Source organism: Centropristis striata, chromosome 8, assembly GCF_030273125.1.
Source record: "Centropristis striata isolate RG_2023a ecotype Rhode Island chromosome 8, C.striata_1.0, whole genome shotgun sequence".
Classification (NCBI taxonomy): domain Eukaryota; kingdom Metazoa; phylum Chordata; class Actinopteri; order Perciformes; family Serranidae; genus Centropristis; species Centropristis striata.
In genome coordinates this window covers 20,528,491-20,547,341 of record NC_081524.1, presented here as the reverse complement: position 1 = coordinate 20,547,341, position 18,851 = coordinate 20,528,491, and the positions used below count along the sequence as shown (strand labels likewise).

Below are 18,851 nucleotides of genomic sequence, written 5' to 3'. Positions count from 1 at the left end.
TGAGGACATTGTGGGCTTTCTAGTTGTTACTGTATATCCCCAATCACATGCACAATTTGAATATTTGTTTTGCATCATAAGGCGCGTTTCCATTAGTTACTTTTCCCTCTAGTGAGCCACTATGGGTGTGGCTTAGGAGAGGGGATCCACCCAAGATCCGCCCAACTTCACCGGTTAGCAGCTCAGGTAGCGCCGCTACTGAGCCGCTTCTAACTAGTCGACGTTGATTGGATACGGTTGAGGCAGATGCATGATTCATTTGCAGACTGGTGCAAACTGGACGCTGAGGGGTAACAGCTCCTGCTCTGCTGACTGCAGCTGGGAGAGACTGCTGCTGGAGGACTGGGCCGCTTGTGAGTGTTTTGGGATGGCGCCAGCTACTTGTTAAGAAGAGTTGGAACGAGTATCCAAAAGTCTCCAATAACATCAAAAAAAGTTGCTAGATTTGTCGCTAGTTGCTTTTTTGAAAAAGAGTCCCTAGAGGGCTCTGAATAGTCGCTAAATATAGCAACAAAGTTGCTAAGTTAGGTACACTGCTTGCCGCGTCGGTCTGTCACATTAGAACTCTGTTGGTTAGCTGCTACAAAAGTAGCTGTATGGGAACAGAGGCCAAGGGGAACTAATTAGTGACACTCAGCTGCTTTCCAAAAAGTACTCAGAAAGTACTTAGTGGAAACACACCTATATATATTTTTTCATCATTATATTTACCATGATTATATGATAATAGTTATTTCAAACAAAAACACCTAGTTTTACAATCAAAGTGACATTTTATTGAAGAATATGTCATTAACATAATTGCTTATAACATGAGAAATTACAAATTCCACATACTCCTACAAACATATAGTTTGATTAAAGACATTTAATTCTAATGAGCATAAACAATGGGACAATGGGACCAATAAGCAAAAACATACTAACAATAAAAATAGATTGACACTCGTACTGTGATGAAAGTTAAATGTATTTTCTTTGCCTTTCGAAGTAGTTTCATTATGTGTAAGTAAGATAAATGTTAACTAAAGTAAAGCTTTCATTTACTACTGTTGTTTTGTTTTGATTTTATTACGTTTCGTGAATAAGAGTTGCATGTTTTAATGTTGACAAACCAAGTTAGTTTTTTAAGTCATATCCTCTAACTTCCAGTATTTTACAGGTCAGGGGACAGTCGCCAGCGGAGCCGATGGTCACATTCATGTCATCAAATCAAATTCCAGCAAAGAAACGACTCCCACCTCCTCCTCTTCTTCCTCCTCTTCGTCGTCTCCCTCCTCACCCAGACGACCTCCTGACAGGAGGACGAGACCAGAAGCCACCATCTCCAGAGTTTCTTCTACTGACAGAAAGACGACAGCAACGCCGCAGAATCAAACTGCCACCAGAGTGTTGGCCCCCACCATCCACAGAGGTCAGCCCAGCTCAGTGGAGCCTAACCAAGACCTTCACACCGGGGTCAAATGGGGGTCAACACCTCACCTCGTGACCTGTGCCGACTCTCCCTGCTTCCCCGGGGTTCCCTGTGAGCCCTCCGTCACCGGCTCCTTCAGGTGTGGACGCTGCCCGTACGGCTACACCGGAGACGGAGTCACATGTAAAGGTAGTTAATGTCAATGTAGTCTTAAAACAGCTCCCTGTTTAGGAAGCGTATAGAGATATTGATTGACATTTGACACCAGGCAAACCACAGGTAATTTACTAATCGTAATGTGTTATTTTCTGTGAGCATGTTCATGTTTTTAAGGGAAATGAATTCCTACCGTTTGGCAAAAAGTCTCCAAATCCAACTGTTCATATCATTCCTTCTTTGTATTAAATTGCTCTTAAGATACCTGTTAGTGCGAGACAAAGTGTAAATGTGTCTGTAATGCAGTCACTTAAAAAATTATATGCAGATCCCTTGAGTTTTGTCTACAAAACATGATATGTAGATGAGGCTGGTTTAGTCAAGTTTTTCTTCCCAATTCACTGAATTTTAATGCCTGGTACAACTAAAGGTACATTTGTTTGGACAAATATGACGATAACAACAAAAATAGCTCATAAGAGTTTAATTTAAGAGCTGATATCTAGACATTTCCATGGTTTTCTTGAGAATTATTTTGGTTATTATGAAGAAAACCATGGGAAATGGCTAGATATCAGCTCTTAAATTAAACACTTATGAGTTAGTTTTGTTGTTATTATCATATTTGTCCAAACAAATAAACATTTAGTTGTACCAGGCATTTAAATTAACAAGAAATTGAAGAAAACAATGGTCTAATAATTTTTTCCATGAGTGTATTTTAGCTTGTTGTTTAAGTCTCAACCACTATCTGCATTGGAGTGGTGTGTCCTCCCGTATTGAATGGATTTCTTCCAGTAACCTTGTTTATTTTCAGCTGTGTGCAGGTATCAGTGTGGGAGGAACATGGAGTGCACTCAGCCCAACACCTGCACCTGCAAGGAAGGCTACACTGGCTACAACTGTCACATCGGTGAGAGGGAGGACATTTTAATAAAGCCGTTGTTTATTTTTGTGCTGGAAACAAGTTCATTAAATTGCATCACTCTTGAATGCACCTCTGCACTTCACAGTTTCAAGACAGTAAACCTCAGAGTACACTGCATGCTGCCATGGCCCATTACTGTTAAACCACCTCTAAAGGATTTGCCTCATTTATCTCTGTGAATTTGTTGACATTCTTTTCCCTCTCAGCCGTGTGTCGACCTGACTGCAAGAACCAGGGGAAGTGTGTGAAACCGAATGTGTGTGAGTGTTCTGCGGGCTACAGCGGGCCCACCTGTGAAGAAGGTAACCTGAGCTCTTACTCACACCTGTCCAACATGCTGACACACACACAAACACACACAGAATACTAATGAGGATCCTGGTGTTGTTTTACAATCCTGTGTGGATGTGTAGCAAGCTGCGAGCCGCCTTGTCAACACGGAAGCACCTGTCTGGCCAGAAACCTGTGTACCTGCCCCTACGGCTACGTGGGACCCAGATGTGAAATCAGTGAGATGTTACTGGCTGAAACATTTTATGATGTTTATAATTTGTATAAAAGTGGAAGTCTGTCTGTAAGTAGCAGGACAGTGTCCATTAGAATGGAAATTAAACGAAGAGCGTGAGGATAAAAAGCTGACTTAAGGTGTTTCCAGACCAAACAGGAATAATTTGCATTAAAAAATTGCATGCCAGTTTAAAAATGAAAGCCCATTTATCTCTATGAGCCTATACACACAATGTGAGAGGCTTTGTGTGAAAGATTGAAATTTGAAAGATTTTAATGAATATTCTGTATTTCTGTTTCATTTTGCATTCTGTCCCTGGTATGAGAACGCCTTAAGAAGAAATAGTTCAACTTTTTGGTTAGATGAGAAGATTTTCTGTTAATTAAACTTTGAGTTCCTGTAGTCAGCACATTTAGAAGTGTGAATAATAATAATTCATGTGTTTCAGTGGTGTGCAACAGGCACTGTGAAAATGGAGGCGAGTGCGTTTCTCCTGATGTCTGCAAATGTAAACCAGGCTGGTACGGACCAACATGTAACTCAGGTACAACGTAACACCTGGAAACGAGCGTGCATTCACACTGCAGCTTGAAATCCAAACGTTAAATCTGTGTGATGTTCACGTGTCTCCTCGTGTCCTCCGCAGCTCTCTGTAACCCCGTCTGTCTGAACGGAGGAACGTGCATTAAGCCCAACATCTGTGCCTGTCCCAGCGGCTTCTACGGCTCTCAGTGTCAAATAGGTAAAACTGTGATGGATATATATCACACTGACACGCTTTACTGCACTGCTGCTGTTCAGCCTGTTCACAGGGAGGCTGCAGAAAATTTTAATCCTGTTTCCATTTCAGCTACTAGGAGATGAAGGTGTTTGCTTACATGATGAGGCTCTAAATACAGTTACAATCAGGGTTGAAGAGATATATTATATCAGAGATATATTTATATAAATACATATATAATGAAGGTACACTGCTGCTGCATCAAAACAGATACTGCATTGAAGTTTTATCTTCTTTTTTTATTTTTTTTATAAAATCTCTAGTGAATTTATTTCCATTTAATAGCATCATGTATGTATTATTATTTATTCCTTTTTTTCTTTTTTAAGATTTTAAAGAAACAAAAACCCAAACCTAACCCTAGCCCAAAAAATACATAACCAAATTAAGATCCATTACATTATGAAAATGTTTTAAAAGAAAAACATATAAATATTTATATATATATTTTTTAAATATATAATACTACAGCTTGTAATCATGTTTCCTTTAACATTCATGAAATATGGGTCACAAAGCAAGTCTGGGTTACAATTAAGACTTTTATTGAGACTTAAGAGAAACTTCTGTTGCTTTTGGTATAACAATGCCAGATTTAGAGCTTTTAAATAATCTTATAAAAGATGTGAGAATTGTCTGCACTGCTGAGGGTTTATTTTCACTAATAATATGGTGATGGTCAGATACACAGACCTTGCTTGGAGCTTTCTTCATATTTGATACAGTAGTTTACCGTGTAGCAGAGGACAGCTGAGTGGAGGGATGTGACACTTTTCACTTTTTTTTTTCTTTTTTTACATTACTGAAACGTTTTTACTTTTCTGACTTTCAGATGTAAGACATATATGACATCAGATAAATGGCAATTATTTACAAGAGTTTGGAGGTTTAAATGTGTCAGTGTTTATTCCATTAGTCTATTAGCCATGTACACAATTTAACCTGATATCTTCACACTTTAATGTTGTGTTTTTCAGCTGTGTGCAGTCCTCCCTGTAAGAATGGAGGTCAGTGCATGAGGAACAATGTATGCTCCTGCCCTGAAGGCTACACAGGAAAAAGGTGTCAAAAGAGTGAGTAAAACCACTGAGTGCATATTTGAACTCAGTCTCATTTCAGGTGTTACTTTCCACAACTTAATATGTTAATCAGTTGTGTAAACAAATGTGCTGCAGGTGTTTGTGAGCCGATGTGCATGAACAAGGGAAAGTGTGTGGGACCCAACACGTGCTCCTGTGCATCAGGGTGGAGAGGGAAGAGGTGCAACATACGTGAGTGACTCCATCTTTTATGCTCCCAGAACAAACACATCAGATGTAATATAGAGAGCATGCAGTTGTGTCTGCATATAATTAATATACTTTGGAATCATGTATCTAATTTGCATTTGTTACAGTTTCTCAGTTAGTGAGGAAAAGCTTCACATTCTCCTCTCACAAATTGAAACATTGAGTACAGTTGCTGGAAGAAATTTACTAAAAACATTTTCATTTTCTTCCTTTTTTAAATACAGACATGTAACTCAATGAGATGCATTCATACGGTTGTTTTATTCAACCATGGCTAATTAATTTTCTGCCAATCGACTTTGAGTGGTAAAGCTTGAAGTGGGTTGTGCCCAGTGTGGGAGTAAAAGCCCACTCTGTAAATGCTTTTCAATATGCCTTTATATAAAAAGTAAACAGATTATAAGATATATTTTATGTTTTTTTTCCCAGAAGATCCTAAGCTTTCTAAACGATATGAGATGATATACTTTTTTTCAACACTACGCTATAATTGATTTGGTTTGGTCATGTCAGGATGCATTGTGAAAAATTTGTACAAAAACTATTTTCCAAGCCGTTGCAGGCTGCTGTGTTCATGCCTTCTTCTGTGCTTTCTCTCTGTAGCCGTCTGTCTGCAAAAGTGTAAAAATGGCGGCGAGTGTTTGGGACCAAACACCTGCCACTGTTCCTCCGGCTGGGAAGGTCTCCAGTGTCAAACACGTGAGATCATGCATGATTAAAGTTTTACTGTCTGGACAAACAGACAAATATTTTATCAATATATATATTTTTGAATGATATAATCACGAGTGTTCCCTCCTCAGCGGTGTGTACACAGCGGTGCCTGAATGGAGGGAGGTGTGTCCTCCCTGACTACTGCCACTGTCGGAAAGGCTACAAGGGCCTCACCTGCACAGTAAAGGTCAGCAGAGAAGTCACTCTCCACTTTTTCCTTTGTGTTGTTGGAAGCATTTGGGATAACTTTAGCACACAGCTCAGTAAAAACATATGCTGCTCTATGAGCCCAGCATGGGTCCTTCCGCTTGAACCCAGGCGGCAATCTCCGTGCCTGAGCATGGAGGCCAACCAGGAAGTGCATTAAGCCTGCAATTCACCGAAAGTTCCAGTAGGGGGTGCTAAGTTTGGCTGCAAAAAAAATCTGCCCATTCATTTCAGTGCAAAATTTGAAAACTTCTCACTTGATTTATTACCTCAGAAAAAATTTTCAGGACAACATTATGGTCTCAATCGCTAGTAAAAAATCATCTTCAAGACAATTTGATGTCAATAGTTCTAATAATGGCCCCATTAAGAAGAAAATAGAAGATAAAGAATCGTATGATTTGGGGCGTGGCTATAGGTCACTGACAAGGCGAGCCGTCACCAAGAGAGAAGCAGAGCAATGCGTATCCACGGCAACGTGTCAATAAAGTTGTATATAACGTTATATAGATAGAAAAGAGGACGTTTAGCGGTTTGGTCTCATAACTTTGACCCTTTCACACTGTATTTTCACTTAATGACAGTTTATTTGAACGTTTTGTTCAGTAAAAATGTCTTGTTCAGTGTTTGGTTGGACTAACAGACACTCCAAGGAGTCGCTGCTCAGTTTTCTGAGGTAAGAAAGATACATTTTGTTTTTGTTTTTTTTGCTAGCCAAAACTAACATCCCAGTTAATGCTCCAATTAATGCTATAGCAGTGACTTCTCTCAGTCAGGTTGAGGTGTAGAGAGGCGTGTAGTCAGTGTCGTCAGATCCCTCTCGTTCCTCCACAGTCCAATTATGGTCTGCTCCGCGTATCGGAAACAAGATGGTGACGCAAGATGGCGACGAGTATAACGCTGAACTCGAGGCTTCCAACGGGCCACAAACCAATGGGTGACGTCACGGTGACTACGTCCATTATTTATATACAGTCTATGCTTGAACCATATCCACTGGCTGCTTCTTTCGGCCGCCTCAGACACTGATCTAATTGTTTGTCGAAGAGCCTGTCCATGGATACCAAGGTTCTTCAGCAGTCTGATGGTAGAAGAGGCCTCAAAATACTTGTAATGACCTTCTTCCAAACCACCAGGCTTTTATCTTTCAGAGAAAAAGATGCTCAGCTCTGACTGTGACTCGAATGTAACAATCCTATACAAGATGCAACTAACTAGGATTTCCATGCTCCACAAATGCACTCATGATGCTGTAATCCAACTCCATTCCAAAAATGTTGGAACGTAGCGTAAATATAATAGGATTCAAGATTTGCTCATCATAACATAGTAACTTAATTAATGTTCAAGCTGATAAACTTTCATTTTTTTGGGAAAATATTCACTCTGAATTTTGAATTTAATTAATTATGCTTGTTTATTTAGGATTAGAAAGCAGTCACTAAATCAGATGTGTTTAAAAGGTAAAGTTGTAAAGTAATGAATTTATGTTTGATTTATGTTTTATAGGCGTCACAAGCATGATGGAAGAGAAAAGAGAAGTGGGATGAAAGAACGTACAAAATGCACAAGGCAAGGGAGCATCATAAATAGTTGTGTGTGTTTGTGTGTGAGTGTAGGAGTGTGTGTGTGTGTGTGGCTCTGTGAAGGCTAACGGGGGACTTGATGTATTGCACTTGTCTGTTGGTCCCTGTATATCACTACCTCAAGGCTCCCAGTAACACACATCTGTTGGATGCATCAGCAGAGACTTTATACAGATGTGTGAGTGTTACTGCAAAGTATTATGTAAAATAAGTAAACGATAAAATAATCTGCTTCAGTGACGTTTCATTCATAAGCTGTCGTTTTTTTGCCATCGAGCTTTTAGTTTTAGGTTTTTCACAATTTAGCCAAATTTATAACCTTTTACCAAACTGATGTGCACTGTTTGTTTCTCACTAAAGAGAAAATTAAATGCGAGTTTGCTTTATTAATTTTGCTTAATTTAGATGGTAAACATCAGTAACCTGATTTAGACTGAAGACATTGGTATAAATAAGTTGCCATTTAATAAAATTCTAATTTGTTTATATTTCTTTCATGCTTTCATTAATATATTGTTCAGTTGGGTGAAGTAATGACCCTGTTTGGAGTTATATATAGGGTTTGTTTTATAGAAAAGTTTACACCGTGGTACAAGTTACATGTGACAAAATAAAGAAAATGTACTGTGTCTAAACTTTTGTTCTGGTTTAATGAGCTTTGATAATTCATGCAGTTCACTCTGTTTTTTTATTCAATGACAAAAATTACAGTACAATATATAGCATGTTTATACAGTCAAATGAGAACATTAAACAGGTTCAAGGTTTCTTTAAAAAAGAATTACATATATACGGTAAAAAAATGTAAAAACTACAAATGTTTTTTTAAATTTAGTTGTATTAGATACTTATCCATAGCCAGAAGGGAAGCTGCTAACCTTGATATATTTCAGTGTACGCTATATTTAGAATATTTTTAACCATTTTCTGATGGGGAACTGAAGCTGTTATCTATGCTCTCTTCAAAGCCACCAGACTCCTTTGAAAAAAACTGTAATTTTACCATGCAGAATATGGGAATTTCTGGTCTACTGCTGCCTCGATTAGTTTGTTTGGTGTTTTAAAAGGTTAGTTCAGATTCGGTAAAATCAATAATAATCAATAACACCAAAAAAATCACACAAACCCACAAACAAGCTAAATAATCAAGTCATCGGTACACCAGCAACTCCCGTGTTCTGCAACATAAAACACTGTTTTTGTAAAGGGGAGTCTGGTGGCTTTGAAGAGAGCACAGCTGAATACAACAGCTTCAGTTCCACATCAGAAAATGGCTGTCTGAAGACAAGGTAAAGCGGTCAAAATATTCAAAATATACCGCACACTTACCCAAAATATATTTTGCTGCTGCCCCCGTCCACAGCCTGCTTCACCAAATTGGGGGCGTGCTGACCACCATTTAATGTAGGTAATACACTGACTGTGGATAAGAATTTTATACAACCTCACTTAAAAAAAATCCAAACTGTCCCTTTAAGTCCCTTATTAGGCCTCAGTGGTCTTTGACCCCGACTGGGTCACTCTAGTGGGACTTCTTCCTCTCCTCGCAGCGCGGGCCAGAGAAAGGGGGGCGACAGCGGCATTTGTCAGGAGAAATACACTTCCCTCCATTCAGGCAGGACTGAGTGCACACAGCTATAGCCAAGACAAAAGAAACGACAACAAAAAAAGTGTTGAGAGACAAGTAAATGACTGTGAAGAGCTTGTAAATCCCAAACACCAGAATGCCAGAAACAGAGGTGAAAAGTGTTTCCGTGTCTGGGTTTTGTCACATCTGGAAAAGCACTAATCTGAGGCTCCCTGAGCACACGCATACATCCGATTTATATCATTCTCGGCTGTTTGGCCGACTGTAACATTTGTCTTCTCTGTGACATGCAGACAGTTTGCGAGATCCTGGGAAAGCACAATCAGAACTGAACAGAACAAATCTCTAAATGAGGTGGAGAGAGGAAGACAAAAGAAATCATGCTTGTAAAGTGCACTGATGCGTGTGGAAGTGTTTGGTCTTTGGGACCAGTTTGAACTCACCAGTGTGGCAGGCCCCACCCAGCCATCCCTCAGGACAGCTGCAGATTCCTGGAGCTACACAGATTCCCCCGTTCCTACAGCCTTGGGGACAGATCGCTGCACCGGGAAACAAACCATAGAAAGAAATTCTCAGCATGCCAGAAAGCCAACCTGAGCTTTAGCTACTGAAAACAGATATCAACCTGATGCAAAAAAATGCATGAAATAACTAAATGTGGATAAGTTAAAGAAATAGTTTATATTTTTTGGAAATACTCTTATTTGCTTTTTTGTTGTTGTGATAACTTCCACCTCTGGGATAATAAAGTTAGAATTGAAGTTGTAATATGAAGCTGCAGCTGGCAGCCAATTAGCTTAGCTTAACATAAAGAGTGAAAACGGGGAAATCACTAGCCTGGCTCTGCCCAAAGGCAACAAAACCACCTGCCAACACCTCTGAAGCTCATTCATTTAACACGTTATATCTCGTCTGTGTAATCCGTAAAACAGAAGCATAAAAATGACATCTTGTGGTTTGACAAGGGCTTTCTGTGCCATACTATGTCTTTGCCAGGCTAGCTTTTTCTCAGCTTTTTTGTCAGCATGATCACATAAAAACTACTGGCCTGATTTCCATTAAGCTTGGTGGAAGAACCCTTTAAATGGAGCGGCTCCAAATTAGTTAAGTTAATTCAGTCAATTTGTTCATTTACTTACCTTAAAAAGGTGAGTTCACGATCATATCAACATGGTTCACCTGATCTGTTTCCTTTGCACTTTGTTATCATGCAAATACTGGAAACAGTTATCAACCTGTTGTTTAAATGCTCTGAGCATTAAAATACAAATACGACAAAAATAAGATCCAACTTCCCAATCTGGAAATGGGACCATCCGAGGTGCATGTGAACGCATCGTTGGCCTTGGTGGAGGTGTAGCACTGTGCCTAATACAAATTTATAATATAATACAAATAATACAAATTTCCCCTTAGGGACAATAAAGTTTATTCTGTGCTTAGCTAAGCTAACCAGCTGCTGGCTGTTGCTTCATATTAAGTGGCGTCAGTGGTATCATTCTTCAAATCAAAAAAGTGAATAAGCATATTCCCCAAAACTTTTTAAATCTCAGTAGTTGGAGATAGAGTTTAAAGGAACCAGACAGCTTAACATCACTAGCATGGACACTTTTAATTTAGAGGATAAGTAAGGTTCAATTTGCGTGAATCTAGACCACAGAAAACGGACCCGTATCTCTTATTGGGTGCACTTAAATAAAAAACTGTTGTCCTGCAAGTGCCTAAAAAGTATATTTTATCAATATAGCCCCAAATTATGAGGAAAAACTTGAATAGGGGAAAAAATATATATATATAATTTTGCTTTTCCAAAAGTTTATCTCAACCAATCAGATTCAGTGAAGTTTCAGCTGAGCCCAACTTGATCTACAATTTACTGCCAAGAACTTCTCAATCATCATTCACAAGGCGTATATTTAAATGTCATTCATAACCACTAAGTCAGATGAACTGCTGCGGTCGGAGACTGAATGCTTCCCATCCCGACAGCAACTTGGAACCGGAAAATCATTTTAGATGTTTAAGTGAGCTGCTGCTGATGAATAGCTGCAGCTGAGAGACCGGCTCCATTTGGTGACTTTGACCTTTTGGTGTTAATAGGGTAATTAGACACGGTCATAAACAGACCCTCCTGGCATCTTGATCCGGTCCAGCTCGAGGGGCAGATACACTTGGCCACTCTGTTGACAGCAATGCATTCCCCTCCGTTCCAGCATCCTGCATCACACGTCACTGCAGAACACAGACACAGACACAACTATCAGCAGGGATGAGATAGTTCTACCCGTCCTGTCCTCCAGGAGTGGTTTGCAGCACTGATTTTATAAATATATAACTTGGTTGTGATTCCTAAATTCCCAAAGGGCCGAAAAAAAACTCACATTTGATGTATTAATTTAACTGCTCAGTTATACTCCCCTACAAAGTCTAACTGCAGTAACTACATTTCTGGCTGAAATTGAGTTATAACTAAAAATGAACCCCTTGATGTCTGTTTTATCTTGTGACAAAGTTTTAGATTTCAATTTTGCTTTATTTCAGAGAAATAATGATATAAAAACCAAAAAATCCAACTCAAAACCAAGCAGTAATTGCAGTTACCAAGGTCTGCTTTGGATATATATACTTATTTCAACATAAAAATAATAGAAATTGTAAGTTTATTTGAAAGGGAAATTATTATCTAGATAGTGATAAAGTAAAAAAGTTAGTTAAAATTATATTAAGACTAAAATATAACATAACTTTATAATAATAAATCCAAAATACACAAATCTTTGAATAGAGCTTTTAAATACACTTCTAACAAAACCAATTTGAAATTTTTTATTTACTGAAAACAAAATATAAAAGCTGAAAGAAGACAACATCATTGTTGTTACTGCACTCTGTTTTGCATTACTATTAGAATCTTTTACAGTAACTACATTTTTGGGGTCAAATGTAAAAAAAATCATCATGATTTTTGAGCATAAATATTACATCAATACATGTAGAAATAAGTGTCATATCACTAACCTACCTATAACCCATTTGGCTGGCCAGTTAAAACACATTAAACAACTTCAAAGCAGTTTTTCTCAGTTTTGCCCTTTGTGTAGTTACTGCAGTTACTTTGTAGGACAGTATACTTCTTGTAAATATTATCACCCTACACCCTTACTTACTCACATACTTATTTTAACCCAAACATTACATTACATGTCATTTAGCAGACGCTTTTGTCCAAAGCGACTTACAATAAGTGCATTCAACCTGATGGTACTAGACATAGACCATAGGAATCAAGTAAGTACATAACTTTAAGAGCTAACTGTCATCGCTACAGGAGTGCTATATGTTAAAGAAGAAAAGAATAGAAAAGAAGAAGAGCAATTTTTTTTTTTTTTTTTTTTAATATATATATATGTGTTAGGTGACCATGGCTTAACCGAGGTATTGTTGGAAGAGATAGGTCTTCAGCCTGCGGCGGAAGATGTACAGGCTGTCTGAGGTCCTGATGTCGGTGGGGAGCTCGTTCCACCATTTGGGAGCCAAGACAGAGAAAAGTCTGGAAGTGGTTCTGAGGGAAGTTGACCCACGCAAACGCTTTCACCTTTTACTAAACATAACAAGTAGTTTTTGGTGCCTCAACCTACCCACACTTTACGTTAACTATGTTTAAAATGTAGTTTTGTTTCAAATCAGACTGTTTTAAACTGTGACTGTAATCCGGGAGAAAATATGTTTTCCTTGAAACTTAACTGAAAATGTAGTTTCATAAAGAAACGTAGTTCTTAGAGGACATCGTTGACTTGAAACTCCTAGTCACTTGTTGCATATTTATACCAGTGGTTTCTAGGTTTAATGTTTTTTCTCTTGAAAAAAGCAAGAATTAAAGAAAGTCTGGAAAAAAATATCCATAGTTAATGTGCATTTTTTCCTGGTTGTTGTCCTGTAATTTATCTTGCAACTCCTCATATTAATCCTGTGACCTCTTGTGGGGGTCCTGACCCCCAGGTTGGGAAACACTGTTCTAAACAGTGTTTCAAATAATTCCCTATGTTGATGGGAAGAGAACACATTTCACTTCATGTTTTGTCAAAAATCTCAACATATATAAAGATAAATGACAAAGAGTCCTCCACAGGTTGGTCAAATTGATAAAAGGACTTACAACCATTAACAACCATACAAGGACTTACAACCATAATACTGATCATCATTCTTCTTGGTTTAGGCACATAAAGGTTGAGCCACAGGAGAAATATTTACTGACTTTCCACACTGACTTAACAAGTAGATAGCACTGAGTGTTCCAAATCACACAACTCCTTCAGCAACTTCACTCCACATAAACCCTGTTACCTTTATGACAGTATCTTCCTCCAAACCCTGGAGGACATCTGCACTTTCCAGGGCGAAGACACGTTCCTCCATTTTTACATTTGGGATAACAGTTGGCTGCATTCACACAAGAACACACAAGGTTTTAACATTACTACAGTTCTGATCACCTTTATGTGGGACTGTTTCTTTGCAACTAACCTTTACATTACCTAAAATTAAGTAATGCAGGATTATGCTCTCTCCTAGTAATTTGTAAATAAGCACTTTATGCCTTAAAATCAAGATGCTATCCTGCTGAGTGCTGGTGTAAGTTACATTCAACCTGCTGTAATAAACCTGGGAACACATATAAAGCCTTATTTTCTTTTAATTTGTAGTTATTTGTCTTACCTCATGTAAAAGCATTTGCATGCATCTTTATACGCATTGTTATATAGAAAAAGGAATAGCTATAAAAAAGAACTACTGTAGCCAACTAATAGGTTAAACAAAGTAAATGTATACTTTTCTGATAGGATACTTTAAAAGCACTAAAATATAAAGAGATAAAAGGTTTGTAACATCACCATACTGGCAGCTTTCTCCTTCATAGCCTTTGGAGCAGAAGCATGTGTTATTGCGGATGCAGATTCCTCCATGTTCGCACGACGGTTCGCACTTCGCTTTGGGGTCAAAAACGAAGCCGACCGCGACCCCCCGGGGCGCGTCCGAACCGGCGGAGCAGAGAGCGACCAGGGACGCCAGGAGCACCGCTGAACCGAGACCCACAAAACCCATGTTTGGAGATAAGTCCCTCAACTAGGAGGAGGAGGAAGGAGCAGACAGACGGTGATGGAGGAGAAAGTGCCGAGACGTCCCCACGTCGCCCCCGCTGCTGCTCTCAGGGACCCCACAGCCAGGTCAGAGCCGGGGGGAGCGGCCGGAGGCGGGCCGGGGAGGGGCCCGGTGAGGCGGGGCCTGGTTTGGACATTTTCGTTTGTGTGGTGAGTTTTTCAAAGTGTCCACAGGAAGACAAACATTAGTTAGAAGTCAATTAAATTTACACTTATAGTCGGTACACCAAATAAAGAACTTTAAATCAGTTTTCTCGAAGCTTAAAGTACTAACGGTTACTTTAGCATTTCAACCAGCTAATGCTACGCTAGTTAGTTAACGGCTATTCCTCTTTAAATAGCGCTAGCAAAGTTTGCTAACTTATGCTACCTATACACCAGAAGACTTTGAAAAGATTTGGAAAAGACTCCTGGAAAACAGCTCACACCCGCTCACATCTAAAGACAGGTGTTTTTAGTCCCAGCCTAGTCTCACACTGAGATTTTACAAAGACTCTGAATCTGGCAGGGTAACTATTTACAAGACTACAACTAGATCCTTTTAGCATTTTTTGCTAAATGCCCCCTCACAAAGCTGAAAAAGGGTTTCTGTTTGTCTGACAAGAAAAGCTGACTATTTTACAGTAAAAATAGATATAAGGAAGAATAAAGGAAAGGAACATTTAGAAATTAATTTATGATATACATTTATGTCCTATTTAATTATAATGTGTTTAATTGAATAGTTATATTTATCAGCTCTATCAACTTTAATTTAGTTAATCATACATTAATCATCGATTATTTATTACTTATTTATGTATACATTTATTTATACATTTTAACTGGGTCTCCTTACTGTTCTCTTTACTAAGAAACAGTGCCCCCCAAAAATCTACATATATGACATCACTATATTTTTATTTAGGACTGAGCTTATTAGCATTATTGTGATGTTCCTTTTTCCTGTGGAAGTGGCTTTACTGGCCGGTCTGGAACCGGGGAGCTTTCCCCCGCTCATCTATTGGTTGTTGATTGTGTTAAGTCACTGAGACTTGAGATAATATCAAACATGTTTGATATGATCCAAACCCAAGACGAGGAAAAGACTGATATGAAACAGAGCAGATTACTACCTTAAACTTAACCATGGAGATGACAAGCACCGTGACTCCAGTAAAACTCCTAGATTTACTAAAGACTTTCAGTTTTTAGTCTGGGACTGTGGAAACCGTTTGGTGTAAGCCCAGCATTAGTCCAAATGATGCTGCAAAACCAAATTAATGTTGTCTAATGTGGGTTGAAAGGTAAATGTGTTTTTGTAATCTTAACGTTAGCTAATAGAGGGTCCTCGTCAATCTTACATGCTTCAAAACAAATCAGATTCAGCGTTATTGGCAAAGTATGTGAACACAAGCTAGCTACAAGGAGTTTGACTTTGCTTTTAAATTGCTCTAAATCTTATCAATCAAAAAAATAGATACATAAAGAAAAAAAAAGAATACTAGCTAAAAAGATCGAGGGCTGGTTAATATTGCCGATATCTTCTTTCCTGATGAGGCTTTTTTTTTAAAAAAAGGTAGTCTAAATGAAATAACCACACCAATAAAGCCTTTTATCTGTGTGAAAACATAACATTTCTAAAGCAAACAAAACTCACTGTTTTTTCACCTACCTTTAGTAATATCAAGCCTTACAGATAGTTTTGGTTTTATCTGTCCTGGTTTTTAGATATTAATCAGGTCTTAACAGAAAAATTTACATGGGGCAAGGAAAATGTCACATCAGCCTAGTAAATCTAGAAAGAATTAAGCAAATAATTGTATTTTCGGAGCTGATGATGGATGCGGCTAAGGAGTGAGCCATCTTGCGTACTTCTCATTTCTGCTGAGAGTTGCACATGTGTAGTACCAATCAGGCACTAAGTTACAAATGGTAGCAGGTAAAAACAAAGTTTATTAGCTGGGTGGTGTCAGAGGATGTGGGTGAAACTCTATCTGTTTTATTCACGTATACGTCACTGGAATGCCATAACGAGAGCCAACAGCATTTTTCATGCATGTTTGCATTGTTATTTGATAACCGCTAATACATAAAACAATTTGTATTGTGGCAAGTGAAAATAGACTTTGGGCAAGTAAATATAACAACAAAAACATATATATAATTAACTAATGAATCATTGCTTTCTTTGGAGCTGCTTATTCTAATAAAAAAAAGGTTATCCAGAGAAACAGGGCCACTGTTTTTGTAAAGACATGTTTTCAATGCAATTCTTCAATGCTGTTTGCTCCGTAAACTAAATTTCATTTTCTGTTATTACATTGTAAAGATGGCATGAATCTTAGAACTTAAACCAAAACCATCTACATGGCTGGATATAAAATATTTAGTTTTTTAAAGTTTTCATTGATGTTGTTCACTTCCAGTGATTGTGTAGGAAAACCACAGTCAGAAAAAAAAGTTCAGTGTGGAGCCAACTAGCTTATTATTTTCAGAAATAATACAGCTTGTTTTAAGATGTGAATTCATGCCGAACACATGTGGAAAAGCCATTTCCCTTTACCTGGTGAGGCTGTGCTTGGATCATATGAAGTATGGGGTGAGGGGCAGGTCTGCTGTAATGGCAATAACACAACCAGCAGCGGATGTGGCTGTCCTCTCTGCTGGGCCTCTGTACAGTCAAACCTATTGACTTTTGCTATTTTCCCATAACAAGCCACTAGTCTTAAATCTTAGTCTTATATGCTCTAAATCTCTGCATGTCAAAACGTACCATAATAGTTGATAAAAACATCTGTATGCTGGCTAAGAGTTTGAGACAACCAGACTGGCCGTCCTGTAACTTTAAAAACACAGATTAAGAGCCCAATAGCATTAAATTGACTCACACCTGCTGCTTATTCATTGAAAGTAGTGGTCGACCGATACGGGTTTTTAAGGCCGATGCCGATCCCGATTATTTTGACTTCAGTCTTAACCTATCCCCGATAAGTGCTGCTTTTTTTGGGGCCGATTCTTGAACCCAATATTGCCTTTTCTCCCTCCATTTACATGATAAAAATGACACAATGATAACAAATGCTACACAAGTCTCAATTTAAACAAAAAAAGAAACATTTATTAACAAAACAAATAAAACATAATAACAGTTGGATAGCAAACAATGTGTATGTTGTGTATGCCGATGCCGATACAAGTAAAAAACACAAATATCGGCCCGATATATCGGGCGGCCGATATATCGGTCGACCTCTAATTGAAAGACACTGTGGATAAGCAGCTACAGCTATTGCCTGAATTAGAAAAATAACAAAAGCAAAACAGACGAAAGCTTTAAAACTGTTAGGGATTCTCATTTTCCAGACAGCTTGACAGGCAAAAGTAATTAAATCACTTTATAAATGAATTAATATGTCAATATGCCAAATGTACCAACAAAAAATGTAGTCATTAATTAATTAATAAAGCTGAAAATGTATATTTCTGTTTCAATTTTTGCTTTAAAAAATATTAAATATTATATTTATTTTTTTTGATGAAGAAAATACATTAATAAATTTGGGGATAATGACTTAAGTACTAATCAAAATGAATTAATAATTAGTGTCAAACATAACAATAAAAGTAAAACAACACCAAAAATAAAGAAGAAACTCTCATTCAGTAGATTAGGTCTCTCCTACAGTACAGTATGCTTAGACAAAGGGAAAACTGATAGTGTGTGTGTATGTGTGTGTCCCAGTGAAGCTCTGGTCCAAACCACTGACCTGGATCTCAGAGAGGAAGTGAAGTGGTCTTTGAATGAGTGCAACAGATGTGAACATACTGTGATACATTGGAGACATGTTGTTCTTCTAGCTCCAGCACAGAGTAAAGTATGAGAGAAACACACTCACATAATATATATCCAGGAGTGTGTAGTCGAGGCGAAAAAAGAACAGAAAATTATTTTGGAAATGAAATGTTAAGATCTAAAGGGCATTGTTTTGGCATTAAAGTCAGACAAAACAGGTTTATTCAGTAGTTTTTTTGTTTCTTTCTGGAAACGCTCTGTGTTCTATGCAGTGGTGGAATGTAACTAAGTACATTCACTCAAATAATGTACCTAATTAAAATTTTGAGATGTTTGTACTTTACTTAAGTACTACTGTTTTATATAACTTTATACTTCTACTTCACTACATTTTGAGGCAAATATTGTACTTTTTACTCCTCTACATTTAGCTGACAGCTTTAGTTACTTTTCAGGTTGAGATTTAACATAGAAATCATGATAAAGTTATCAACATAAAACATGATAAAGTTAAAGTGATTACTTTTATATTTATTGAAGCACATAGCAGTATATTAGGTGGTTAAGATGAGCCCTACCTTGAGAAAATGTAAATGTTGCTTATATAAATGCATCAATAATAATATATTTAGTATACAACAATCTGAGTGGGACCATTCTGCCTGAAGAGTACAGTTACTTTTGATACTTTAAGTACATTTTGATGCTGATACTTTTGTACTTTTACTTAAGTAACTTTTGAA

The 18,851-nt window shown here is 37.9% G+C and overlaps 2 protein-coding genes across 2 annotated transcripts in view; one reads left to right on the top strand and one right to left on the bottom strand.

Moving 5' to 3' along the window:
- Positions 1-8,218, top strand: part of vwde (von Willebrand factor D and EGF domains) — a 33,715-nt gene extending 25,497 nt beyond the window's left edge. The window contains exons 22-32 of the mRNA XM_059339881.1: positions 1,163-1,603; positions 2,388-2,483; positions 2,705-2,800; positions 2,912-3,007; positions 3,455-3,550; positions 3,653-3,748; positions 4,765-4,860; positions 4,963-5,058; positions 5,680-5,775; positions 5,880-5,977; positions 7,507-8,218. Coding sequence (XP_059195864.1) covers positions 1,163-1,603; positions 2,388-2,483; positions 2,705-2,800; positions 2,912-3,007; positions 3,455-3,550; positions 3,653-3,748; positions 4,765-4,860; positions 4,963-5,058; positions 5,680-5,775; positions 5,880-5,977; positions 7,507-7,521 — 1,322 coding nt within the window. The 3' untranslated portion in view covers positions 7,522-8,218. The remainder of the gene's footprint in view (positions 1-1,162; positions 1,604-2,387; positions 2,484-2,704; positions 2,801-2,911; positions 3,008-3,454; positions 3,551-3,652; positions 3,749-4,764; positions 4,861-4,962; positions 5,059-5,679; positions 5,776-5,879; positions 5,978-7,506) is intronic.
- Positions 8,219-8,312: 94 nt separating this feature from the next.
- On the bottom strand, positions 8,313-14,693 carry seraf (Schwann cell-specific EGF-like repeat autocrine factor). Its single transcript, XM_059338804.1, has 5 exons — positions 14,067-14,693; positions 13,519-13,614; positions 11,299-11,403; positions 9,615-9,710; positions 8,313-9,218 (listed from the first exon to the last, which is right to left on the bottom strand). Exons 1-5 carry the CDS (start codon positions 14,275-14,277, stop codon positions 9,106-9,108), a joined length of 621 nt encoding a protein of 206 aa, XP_059194787.1. The 5' UTR covers positions 14,278-14,693; the 3' UTR covers positions 8,313-9,105.
- Between the last annotated feature and the right edge of the window lie 4,158 nt (positions 14,694-18,851).

Excerpts from the sequence above, each read along its gene's own strand:
- seraf (XM_059338804.1), bottom strand. The coding sequence starts at position 14,277 with ATGGGTTTTGTGGGTCTCGGTTCAGCGGTGCTCCTGGCGTCCCTGGTC. Across the intron at positions 13,615-14,066 it reads AGGAGAAAGCTGCCAGTATG|CCAACTGTTATCCCAAATGT; the intron begins GTGATGTTACAA and ends GTGTGAATGCAG. Across the intron at positions 11,404-13,518 it reads AGGAAGATACTGTCATAAAG|TGACGTGTGATGCAGGATGC; the intron begins GTAACAGGGTTT and ends TGTGTTCTGCAG.